At 35.2% G+C, this 13304-nt stretch overlaps 1 protein-coding gene across 6 annotated transcripts in view; it reads left to right on the forward strand.

Moving 5' to 3' along the window:
• LOC110675820 (vesicle-associated membrane protein 2) overlaps window positions 1–13304 on the forward strand; it is a 65046-nt gene that overhangs the window by 33940 nt on the left and 17802 nt on the right. For all 6 annotated transcript variants that reach the window (XR_002499823.1, XR_002499824.1, XM_021841676.1 and 3 more), the window contains 2 exons: window positions 10417–10552; window positions 10874–11032. Coding sequence is in view for 4 of the 6 variants with exons in the window: in XM_021841676.1 (XP_021697368.1) it covers window positions 10417–10552; window positions 10874–11032 (295 nt within the window). In the remaining 2 variants the exon portion in view is untranslated. The remainder of the gene's footprint in view (window positions 1–10416; window positions 10553–10873; window positions 11033–13304) is intronic.

A 13304-nucleotide genomic window follows, 5' to 3' on the forward strand; every position in this document is an offset into this window, starting at 1 on the left:
GTCTGCGATATAAGTAAAGTTCGTTTGCTGGTGAGCATTGAAGTTTCCATTTTTAGATCGACCTGATCTCGACTGGTGATCTTGACGTCGTAGCTTGGTACGGTCGAGCTAAGCCAGAGATCATTTGAATGGTCTTTTGAAAGGACTTTGCGAATCCTTTCAGCTGCAGGAGCGTTGTTGATGTTTTCAAATACTCGCCAAATGTCTCCAGTTCTTACATTTGGCGTGCCTTGATTCTCTGTTGTGTTCAGTTAGTGATTTTCTGTATTCAACCCCATCTGAAGTTATCTTTTCTCTATTGAACAATCGCCTGGATCTTGCCAGCTTATCGTTCCACCAGGTCACATCTCTGTTTGATTACCTTTGCTGAATGGACTAGCTATAGCTGTAGGATGAGATCATCCCAACATAGGCAGGTCAATCATCCCAACAGAGGCATTTTCCAGTTGTGAAACAGTCTTAAACTGTTCGTTATACGAATTCAGTGTTCCAACATTGGATATTCTATGTAACTCATTAGTACTATACCAGGGAGGAAGCCTCAGAATCATTTTCAAAATTTTATTTTGAATTCTCTGCAGAGCTTTCTTCCTGGTATTACAACAGCTAGTCCATATTGGTACAGCATACAACATGGCTGTCCTGAAAATTTGTTTGAATATCAAAAGCTCGTTCTCAAGACAAAGTTTTGATTTTCTATTAATAAGTGGATAGAAACATTTTACATATTTATTACATTTGCCCTCAATGTGATTTTTGAAAGTTAAATTCTTATCTAGCATGAGCCCTAGATATTTAACTTCATCTGATCAATGTCTACTTGAAGGTTTCAAATAAAGAGCTACGGCCATTTCCGTAGAACTTGTTCCGGAAAATACGATCAGCCACGTTTTTGTTTGCAATCATGTATATATCAACCGGAACTGTATCTAAGTGGGCATCAAATTTTTAGATGATGCTTCCGGGAAAATATTCAGAACCATTAGATGCTCTGACCAATCTTTAGTAGGTTCCAAGTGCCCTGGAAACAAAAACGTGGCTGATCGTATTTTCCGGAACAAGTTTTATGGAAATGGCCGTATCTCGGAGGATTTCCAATGAGTCTTAATGCGTCCACCTGCATTCAATCTTCAATTGGATCTAGTTTCTTGGAAGAATGTTAACATATATAGAACGCCACACCTCACAATATTGCAAGCGACAGACATAATGACATTTGAACATGACCTCGGAAATTCCGGAACATCTCCGGTGTCCGGTGGCCAATATGCATGGCCAAGCGAGTTCCTAAAACTAGACCAAATTTGCCATCGAATGCTTCCAGATGCATCCAACTTCATCAATTTTTCAAAAAGTTATAGGCATTTGAATTTGGGCAAAATTTTGCCAATCTCATTTTGCCTATCCCCTGTATATTCCAGAAATTAATTCTCCTGATATTCAGGTTTAAAAACTTCTAAGATTTTCTTCAGAAATGATGCCAGGGATTTCAACAGATTTTTTAAGCGATTTCAGATATTCCTCTAATAGTTGAGTTAGTAAGAGTATTTTGAATTTATCGAATGTTTATTTTTTAACATTTCAATGAATTCTACTGTGCCTTTGTACAAAAAAATCACCAAGTAATTTCTCGAGGATATAAGGTAATATCTCCAAATATTTATTATGATAAGGAAGTTCCCAATGATTCTTTTTCATTGGTTTCTTCAAGTAATTCTTAAAGGGATCATGCACAAATTACGTCACGCTCCAAGGGGGGGGGGAGGTGGTCAAGCCAAGCGTGACAAGCCTTACAAAATTTCTGGAAGACTCATACAAAAAACGTGACAAAGGGGGGGGAGGGGGTCAAAAAAGTTGAAATTTAGCGTGACATAATTTGTGTACCATCCCAAAGACGATAAGTCTAGAAATTTTTCTATGTTTTTTTTTATTGCAGAAATATATTCAGGGATTCGCCTAAAAACTGAGCAAGTTCTCCAGATCCCCCAGAAAATTCTCCTAGAATACTGCCGATAATTCAACCACGTATTCGTTCAAAAACATTTGCATGGATGAAAGTTCTTGTTTTTAATGAAGTTTTCTAGTTATTTCTTCATGAATTCTGAAAAAAAAATTAAGGAATTCTTGGACATTTATTCTACAATTATGTATAGAAATTGGGGGCCCAGATAGCCGTAGCGGTAAACGCGCAGCTATTCAGCAAGACCAAGCTGAGGGTCGTGGGTTCGAATCCCACCGGTCGAGGATCTTTTCGGGTTGGAAATTTTCTCGACTTCCCAGGGCATAGAGTATCTTCGTACCTGCCACACGATATACGCATGCAAAAATGGCCTTGGCATAGTAAGCTCTCAGTTAATAACTGTGGAAGTGCTCATAAGAACACTAAGCTGAGAAGCAGGCTCTATCCCAGCGGGGACGTAACGCCAGAAAGAAGAAGAATGTATAGAAATTACAAAAAAAAAAAATGCTTTAGGAGTTTTACCACGAGTTCGTTATAACATAATTCTTGAAGTTCCATAATTGCCTGCTAGTCATGTTCATGGACTGCTCAACATTTTCTTTTTTCAGGATTTCTGAAAGATCTCATTTATGAATTTCTTTTATAGTTTCGCCGAGTCTTGAATGATTCCTCCAAAGATTTTTTCTGAATACATTTCTTTAATATTCTGCTTCGATATAACGTAACGAAAATAAAAATAGAGTTACGTTATATCGAGGTATTACTGTATAATGTTCCATGTAATCGAAAATTAGTTTTCTGTTTTGGAGCTACTTTGATAACCAAGTACCGTGGTAAATCAAAATCTAAGAGAAGAACTAGCTTATAAGTTAAAATTCTCGTTAATAAAGAAATAAAAAAAAAAAAAAAAAAAATCAAAATCCGGACGGTACCAAAATCCGGACATTCTGATTGTAATTATTTAATTTAATATGAAATCAAATATTAAATATAGGTTTAAAATTTTTATTCGTAGCTTTAAATATGTCTGGTCACGTTAATTCATTATTTCATCTAGTAATCCTTTGTAACGAATTATTATAAATAAAAACAATTAGGCGACACAAGTTGAGCGTCATTCCTCCAGATAATCAAATCTCTTAGTGAATTTTTTGGCCAGAACGTCTGCCACTTTCGAGTTAAAATGAAGTTACAAAATTATACAATTTTAGTGCTTTGCGTATCTGTGAAGCAGTGTTGATAGACTCGCACTCAAATGTCAATCAATTCGCTCTCCCGAGAGAGCAAACTCATTAGAGATCTGCTTCGCAGATCTCACGCTTGAGATTTTGATGCAAAATCAACTTAATCAACTCAAACCGTAAAAAATGATTCAGTCGCAAAACCCGGCCAAAACTCGTGAAACCCGAATATTGTTGATTACGTTAGAAAGGATTACTATGATTTTACCAGACTAACAAGAAATTATTGCCGTGTGTGAGTAAACTGTGGAAATACGAGACAATGAGTCAAAAAGGTGAGCCAACTCATCCGTGATTTTTTGACTGCTGAGTTGCGTGATTGACAACTCACGCATGAAAAATCTCAAGCGTGAGTTGTGAGAAATTGAGTTTTTCACAACACTGCTGTGAAGTGTGTGGAATAATAGTTTTCAAGTGTGTGCAGCAAAGAGAGAGTACAATTTGTGCAAATGAGCGGTTCCACAGAAAATGACGACTTTTTCTCCCAAATTTCATTTTTATATTTTTTGATTTGGATGAAATTTTGCACATGCTTTCTTTATGCCCAAAAATGCCTTTTTGCATCATCGGCTCGCCATTTTTACTCTAGCCTTACTTTTGAGAAGGGCCTAAGAAAAAAAATCCTTAATAATTTTCAAAAAATTATAACTTAGAAACGGTTTGTCCGATCAGTTTGGTGCCTTCCGCAAAGTTTTAGGTTATTGTTGGGACTATCTGGAAAAAAATATACACTGTAAAAAAAATGTTGTAATTTTTTATATATCGAAAATAAAGCTTTAAAAAAAATCGTTTTCTTGATTTTTTTATTTTTTTATATTTTAAAGTAGACAAAAAATAGAGTCTTTTGCACAGTTGGTCAAGATGGAGAAATCATGGACAAAAAAGTTATGATTTTTTGAAAAAGGTGAATTTTTGAAAATGGTCATAATAAACTTTTTAAATATTTTTCAACTCGATTTTATGGAAGACGCAAAATTTACAACAAAAAAGGTATACAGAAAAATCAGGCTAACTTTTACCGTTTTAAAGATACAGCGATTTTAATACAAAATTATGATATAATGTTCAATTTTCGGTCATTACAATATAACTTAGAAACGGTTTGCCCGATCAGTTTGGAGTCTTCCGCAAAGTTTTAGGTTATTGTTGGGACTATCTGGAAAAAATATACACTGTAAAAACAAATGTTGTAATTTTTTATATATCGAAAATAAAGCTTACAAATCAATTTTCTCAAAAATTGTATTTTTGATTTTTTTTTTTATTTTGTTATATGTTAAAGTAGAAAAAAAAATGAAGTCTTTTGCACAGTGAGTCAAGATGGAGAAATCATGGACAAAAAAGTTATGACAAATTTTTTTTACTGTGTATATTTTTTCCAGATAGTTCCAACAATAACCTAAAACTTTGCGGAAGACACCAAACCGATCAGACAAATAGTATCTGAGTTTTATTTTTTTGAAAATTGTTAAGACTTTTTTTCTTAGGCCCTTCTCAAAAGTAACGCTAGGGTAAAAATGGCGAACCGATGATGCAAATAGGCATTTTTGGGTATAAAGAAAGCATAGAGTAAAGTGGGGCAAAAGTTCGAGTGGGGTAAGAGTTTCTTTTTGAGATTTCTAGCTCAATTAAAAATAAATCTTATAAATGTCATGGTGGTTCGAATGCTATTCAAGTAAGAGACTTTCAATCCAAATATCATAAACATCGATTGAGATTTGAAAAAGTTATGGCTATTTGTTGTTTTTCGACGTGAATATTGTAATTTTTGGTTAAACTTTTGTTGCATGGAACCAATTGAAGATAAAATCTTTTTCAATATTTTATGTAAGGGCGTTTCTAGGCCTATCATAAGGTTGCTTTGAGGTGTATTAGTTTTTGCATAAATGTTTGAAAACAATGTTTGGCCCATAGTGGGGCAAAAGTTCGAATCAGCGGGACAAAAGTTCGACCCATGTATAAAATCACGGAAACATTTGCAAATTGCCTAAAATCCACATATTACCTTCAAATTTAGTTAAATTTGTCTGATCGTGTGAAAACTGCCACCAAACTTTTACATTTTCACTTTGTTTTGCGAAAAACTGCTATTTTTGAGTATATTACAATCAAGCCGGTTTTGGGCAATTTTTTGATGAAAATTTAGTGTGTATTTTTCGTCAAACTTAAGTTTACGGCTGGTGTAAAGTATGCCTGTCATAAAAGGATCGATATTTTGTGTTTTAGCCAGTGAACTTTTGGCCCACACTAGATTCGAACTCTTGCCCCACCGGTGGGGCAAAAATTCGAATAAGACAATCAGTTTTGAAACTGCTATAACTAAAAAAAGGTAAATATTTTGACACAAGTTTGTTCAGCAAAATTATAGCCAATATGTTGAAGGTTCACTGTATGGTATTTGTTTTGTTTTAACTGCTATTGTTTTCCTGGAAACTTTGATGATACCACTAAGGTCGAACTTTTGCCCCACCTTACTCTATGCCAAATTTCAGCTAAATCAAAAAATAAAAAAGTAAACCGACATTCGAATTCAAATGGAACCGCTCAAATAATCATTTGTAGTGAGAAAACAGGATGCCTCAAACGCTGTCTGGATTTGTAGGCAACTGATCGTTAACCCGGACATATCGTAAAAAACCTAATATTTAGTATGTTTGGAAATGTTTTGATGTGAATTGTTGTGAAACTGTATAATTATAAAACTAAGAATGTAATTTGTCGGCGGAGAACGGGTTTACGCAAGAAAAATGTTAATATTGAGGATCTTTTCTCTGAACATCAAATGCAGGTTGTCGACAAGGAGTGCAGGTGAAACAATTGTAATTTTATTCAAAGTTTTGACCTCTCCTATATTAATTAGTATATTTATGCTCGTTATTTTATTATATTGGAGATAGAGTATAGTGCCTTTTATTGTTTTTCATGTATATTTTCAACCCAAAACGCATCTGTCCGGATTTCGATTCAAAAGCATCCGGCATTTTGATGCATGTGTCCGGATTTAAGAACACGACATGCTTCATTAAATTAACGTTTTACATGTTATAAATATATATTTTACTACAATTGTTATTCATGATACAAAGTTTTGAAGTATACCTGTGCGGAAAACAATAAAACTTATACTAGATGTGATAGAAACATGTTCAAAACAGCGTTTGAACTTTCGGCGTTACTTAAGTGTCCGGGTAATGATGCATCACGGTATAAAGCGAACTAAATTGAATGAAAGTAAAGTCGGGTGTAATTGATCAGAAGGGTGAAATTGAAATCGTATCACACGATTTTATTTATTCGTAATGGAGCACAAATATCAATGTAATCTGCATTAAATGAACGTTGTTTGTCGTAACTATTGTCGAATTGTGTGGTGTAAAGTTTTTTGCGTTAAAGAATGTTTATTACTATGAAAATAATGTAAAATTTAAAAATCATGCACGGTGCAGTATTGACAAACACCTATGAACTTCTATTTCTAAGCAAGGATTTGAACATGGTATATATCTGAAAGTTTGTGAGGATGCTTGAGATATATCCCCAAAGCAGATTTCATCACTAAAACTCGTACCAATTAGCTAATATGATTGAAATAATTGAATTTCTGTTAGATATCATTGATTTCCTAAAAAAAAATTGTTATTTGTTAACACTAAAATGACATTTGTTAGAAAATTTCGGTACATGAGTCGATGCGGCTCACCTTCGTACTTGTTTTCCTGCATTTAGTTGTTTGGCATTGTTAACATTATAGAAAACAGACTAGAAAAACCGTGAAAAATGATCAATGTCATCCGAAATTACGGTACATAACATTTATAGGGCGTTGCATACCTCTAGGCGTTTAACGTTATATGGAAATTTCTGACTTAGATTACAAAAATAGTCCCTGTTTTTAAAAATACTTTCGCTAAGAGATTTGAGATCATATTCAAGTTCTATGATAACTAGGTTGTCAAAGATAAGGGACCAGCTATAACTACATCAAATAATGATCGTAGAACAGATTGTTTGTAGGCGTGTCAAAAATGCTAAAATCGTATAAATTTTTGATCTTCGTATATGAAGCCTCAAATGAAAACAACTGTTACATGAAGTGTCATACTAATATTCGTCAGTTTTGCATTCGTTTCGCTTAACCGATTAACAGAAATTATGATATTTCGTTTAGTATGTGGTGGGTAACGCACTATCAAAGTTACTCACATTATCAAAGATACTCCATTTTACGGTACATGTTGTTTCATGAGAAATCGATTACATAAACTGATAAAGTCAATGAAGTACTGATTTTGTTGAAATTATTTTAACAATTTTTGAATTCCAAACGACAGCATAACAAAAAGTTGTGAAATAGCTATCATTTTGCCCCCGTATTACGGTATATCTAAAGAAATCTCTTGACGAATCCATTAATCACCCTTCCTGAATGGATTTATTTTGAGACTACTGGTAATTTTATGCTAAAATCCTTGTTAGAGTTCTGATGAATTTTTGAAACAATTTTCGGCAGATTACTTGAAATCCCTGAATGATTTTTGCCAGATATTTGATTTTGAAAACTGAATCCTTGAAATCAAAAAAAAAAAAATAGCCTCAGTAACTAACAGTTGATTTTGATTTTTGATATCGGTCATGGAGTACGGCCCCACAGCCTCCCCATTATTGGCCTTTATGTTACCTTAATCTTAAGCTGAGACGAGACTCACGAAGACGGTCTTCTTTTTATGTGATTGCTGAGTTTTGTTTTTTCTTATTCCACCTTGTGTTTATACCAATCATGCGCAAGTCGTTCAAACCCTCACATGAACCTCTCAGCAGCAAATGATTGCGCTTGCATCACACCGAATCATAAATAGCCTTTTGAGTTAAATTTCATGCCAGCAAACGTAGCAGACATAAGAAATAACTAATCCTGTGTTTAGATTTATCAGCAACTTTGCAAAAAACTGCTCCGTCGACTGTGGTTTTTAATAACAGTTCATTTTGAATACAATACTTTTCACTTTTTCAGCCATAAAAACGGTGGGCTGCATTTTACGTTTCGTGACAGTGGAATCTGGGCTGCATATGACGTTGATATTTTTGCTCTTCGCGAGTCTCTCTCAGATCTTAAGCAGTCAAAGGAGTAACGAAGCAGAATTTTAACGATCCAACATAATCGATGTTGTTGGTTTGAACCAGTTCGAGACGCAAAGGGGTGTACGTGACATTTCGGTCGGTTTTGAGTTAAGTACACTGATAAATTCTACTGTTTTCAAGCTTTCCAACAGTATTTTTAGGTGATTTTACCGTCGAACAGAAGAAATTACATAATCTGTAGAAGTTTTTTGCGTAATGATTGATTTTGCAATTTCTCATCGTAATAGGCTGTTTCTCATTACGTCAATCTGTCATGAAACGGCCTACTTTCCTGCACTGGGTTAGGTAGTATGGTAATAATCATTACGCAATTGAAATCAGTTGCGTAATTAATGTTACGCAACGCCTATTCATTGCGCAACTATTTCGAGTTGCGTAATAAATCATTACATAACAATGATGAACGCCTCTCGATATTGCTCTTGTAGCCTTTCACAAAGTTGCAATGTTGTACGCAACTCGTTTGTTGTAATGTACAACTCGTTCGTTTATGAGAGAGAATATTATAAGTTGAGTTTAGGAAGCATTAGGAGAAATTTTCCATTTTTAAAAGTATAAAGAAAATATATCTAACCTTTTTTGCAATCTACTACAAATGGCATGCAGGCTTCGTCCTTTTGCGTGTAGGCCTGTGTCAACCGCAAACCAAGATTTCCCTGAGGGAACTCAAGTAAGTCAGATGTAAAAATATTGCAGAATATTGGTTCCAGAATGTTGCCTCGAGAAACGCGAGCTTTTACAGGAAGTCTGTCAGACTTGGAGTACTGATAACTAACATGAAGTGTACGATTAGTCCAGAAAGTATTAATCCAGGAGAGCCCGATGTTTACGCTTTCAAATTACAATTGCTAGGACCCCTAGCCTAGGAGAGCTAAGTGTGGTTCGCGAAATTAAACTACAATTACTGTTCCCAGTACTGGGGAGGGGAGTTTGCGTGCCCAAAAATTGGTCTACGTACATATGTATGTAGTATACGATTCCCTAGAGGGACAATTTATGGATAAAAACTGTGTTCACTTTATCAAATAAAATAACAAGTAAGTATCCATGCGATGATCATGATGATGGTGCAAGTAATGGAGACGCATGGTCACTCGCTATTTCCAATAGATTTCTACCTACGAACAAATCATTCGATAATCAACGAAAGCTTAAGGCCGCACGGGACGTCATCATAATCACTCTATCCATTTCAAGAAGCAAATCCCAAGAACTACTCCATATATCGACACAAAAATGTATCACTATGATTCTATATATGTAGTGCACAACCCGATAAATTTTCAGCTTCATCGGTTCACTAAAACTCGAGATTTGCTTCCACAAAGTTTTGATGATTATTGTTAGAGTGAGACGAAAGATAGGAAAAATAACACGGTCTCCCGTGTCCCCTTAACCGCGTCAAATCTTACAGATAGCAGCAGCGTGGCTTGAGAAATCGTTGCATATTTATTTTTGTTGTTCGAAAAAAGATACATTCCAACGAATTCCATTTCCATCAGATTCCTCTCCCACACATATGTTGACACAAGCCACGTGTGTTATCTCAGTTTACAACTCCCACACGTTACCGAGGAGAAATCGTGTAGCCCCGTAGGAGGCAATTGATAATGTTGACGAGGTGATGCACTGCCTCCTTTCTGCTATATACATATTTATCACTGACTGTGAGTTCATACAATCAGCAGCATCGCCCCCTAAAACAGATTCATGTTTTAGACATGGGAGAAGGCAAGAAATACATTTACGAGTTGCTAATCAAATGGTAGCATGTGGGTTGCAACTTGCTACCATTCAACCCACGAAACAGTAAGGCGGAAACAACAACCACAGGTTATTATTTTTTTACTAATTAATCATCAAATTTGTTCAAATGAATTTATAAGTTCTAGTTGATATAGCTGATCACATATGATATACGATTACACGCCGTTGCGTTCCTAGTTATGAAATTTCCTTTGTTCTGCAATATCTAAAGGGATTTCATCGATCAGAAACTAATGCTTTTTACGATTTTTTCCTTCAAATTTCGATTTTCTATCCATCTTTATGGCCGGGACTTCGACCATCCTACAGGTCAGCTCCAGACGGACTTGCACCGGGCGCAGCGGGAGGAGAACCTGGAGCGGATGGAATTGTCGGTGGACCACGAACGCCTCAGCAGATCGCAGCACAGAAGCGACTGCAGCAGACGCAGGCACAGGTAGATGAGGTAAGTTTTCGCAAACGCAACGCAACGCAAGGATCTACACTAGGGTGGCCTATAATGATCAAGCTACAAAAACCTTCTATTCAACCCCCAAATATGTTCACCCCATAAGCTACAGTGAAAATTCGTAAAGAAACAAAAAACATCAAGTTTGTTCAGCCCCATTTTAGAGTTAACGTATTCCATTCAAATTTTAACAGTAGCTTTTGAGGGTCCAAATGAATAAATTGGAGATATTTATTATTTTATCATTATGGGCCATCGACGTCTATAGATTATATGAATTCACCAATTAAATTTCCCCCTCCCCGCCACCGTCGACAGGTTGTGGACATCATGAAAACGAATGTGGAGAAAGTGCTGGAGCGAGATCAGAAACTATCGGAACTAGACGACCGAGCCGACGCCCTGCAGCAGGGAGCCTCACAATTCGAACAGCAGGCGGGCAAACTGAAGAGGAAATTCTGGCTGCAGAACCTAAAAGTGAGTACCGTAGTTACTAATCCATGGCATCATTGACCCCGTAAAACGGGGTAACTTTGATAATGCGAGTAACTTTGATAGTGCGAGACCCACAACATATTAAACGAAATAACGAAGTTTCTGTTAATCAGTTATCAAAACGAATGCAAAAGTAAAAAGTATTAGTATGACACTTCATGTCAAAGCTATTTTCGTTGGAATCAAGTGCATTTGAGGATTTATATGCAAATATTGAAAATTTATAAGATTTTAGCATTTTTGCAGCGCTTACAAATAATCTGCACTACACTATTAGACGAAGTCATAATGAGTTCGTCACTTATCCTTGACAGCCTAGTTATAGTAGAACATGAATTCGGTCTTAAATCTCTTAGCGTAAACCATTTTTACAAACTGGGCCCATTTTTGTGATCTAAATCAAAAATTTCCATATAGCTTTAAACGCCTAGAGCATAGTTTCCCAAACTGTGGGTCGCGACCCCCAGGGGGGTCGTGAGCTAGTCTTTGGTGGGTCGCGAAAAAATTCCAAAGTACGAATTTATTTCCAAAGCTTTTTTCTATGTTTCCTTAAACTTAAATTCTTACTTTATGACAAAACAAGTTTTTTCCAATGATCAGGAATTCAGTCAGTTGGCACTATCTATATTATTCTGAGGTTAAGGTCTAAGGCTGAGAAGAACGTCGCCAATACAGCCTTCTTTAATCGTTCTTTCTTAATAAGCCATACTCGAACTTCCATGAGTCGAAGAGAATATTGGCCCATGGAAATATCGAATGTGATGAACATTATAGTACTCAGGTTTTTTTTTTTAATTTTCAATATGGTTCACGGTTTCAAAATCTCTATTATCATCAAACCTGCATGCTTCTCCGATATTTCTACGAAAACGTTCAGCATTCGGTCTAAGAATTTGTGGTTAGAAGGATAAAAAATATTCTGTCGAAAAAAAAATCACATACCTACAATTTTAGCTGCGAAATTATCTTTTCTTGGATTGAGTTTGTAAAACAATCCTTAAACTTGAAAGTATTCCATTTTCTCCAACAAAATATTTTCAAACTTTCAAGGTCGAATTGGTGGTGCATGCAACTTCGATTATAATCGAAATATTGATTCCGTGTAGTTCCGTGAGTCAATATTGAGCAATGGAACATCGACTCATGGAGGTGTGACTTAATTGAAAAAAAAAATATGCTAGAATATAATCAGTTCTATATGGCAATTTGATTGATGTCGAGACATTCAATCAATCCTTAGTGTTGTTAAAAGAATTTTCTATATTGAGACAGAAATCTTGTAACGAGCAGTTGCAAGTACAAAAGTAAAATAAATGATTTTATTCACTGTTTTTTTAATCAAACATAGTGCATGTCAATGTCAATTATGTGTGGTATTGTGATATTGTGATCAAATCTCATTCCCATCATAGTAATAAGTGACCTCAGAAGCTTCAGTACAAAACTTGTTTCTGTACAATTTTTCACTGGTGGGTCGCAAAGAATACGCTTGTTGGATAGGTGGGTCGCGCAACCAAAAAGTTTGGGAAGCTATGGCCTAGAGGTATGCAAATTGTTACGTAATTCATTCAATTTTGTTAGATTTATACTCTATTATCAAAGTAACCACAAAACAAAAAACAGACTTTCGATTATACAAAAAATTATATATCCATTCAAAATAAATCTTTTGGCAATCTATCATCTGCAATCGATAGCTAGGATGCCAGTACTTTGCATAAATATTCAAGTTTTCTTCGAAAAGCTATCAAAGTTACCCCGTTTTACGGTACAAGTAATTTGATGGTTTAAGGTGACAATTTGTGTGATCAATCAATACATTTGTGATATATTTACGTTTAATTAACTGCAACTTTTACTAAAATTAATCACAAATTTTCCTTACAAACTTATTTGTGGAATTTGATGAAAAATCGGCTTAATTCAAATCTGGCTCAGTCTGAATTAAATAAAATCCAAATCCGATAAATTAACTTATGTCTAAATCATTACGAAAAAATCACCCTTTATTAAAAATAGCAAATAATGCTCTTGTTGATCTCCCAGCACCTTCTAATATTTCTGCTTGATGAAATTTTGATTCCTTACTTGATTTATGTCTAATTATTCAAATTTTATCCAATCCATTCCAAATCCAATTCAAATCCAATTCAAATCCAATTCAAATCCAATTCAAATCCAATCCAAATCCAATCCAAATCCAATCCAATCCAAATCCAATCCAAATCCAATCCAAATCCAATCCAAATCCAAT

This window comes from Aedes aegypti, chromosome 2 (genome assembly GCF_002204515.2).
Source record: "Aedes aegypti strain LVP_AGWG chromosome 2, AaegL5.0 Primary Assembly, whole genome shotgun sequence".
Classification (NCBI taxonomy): domain Eukaryota; kingdom Metazoa; phylum Arthropoda; class Insecta; order Diptera; family Culicidae; genus Aedes; species Aedes aegypti.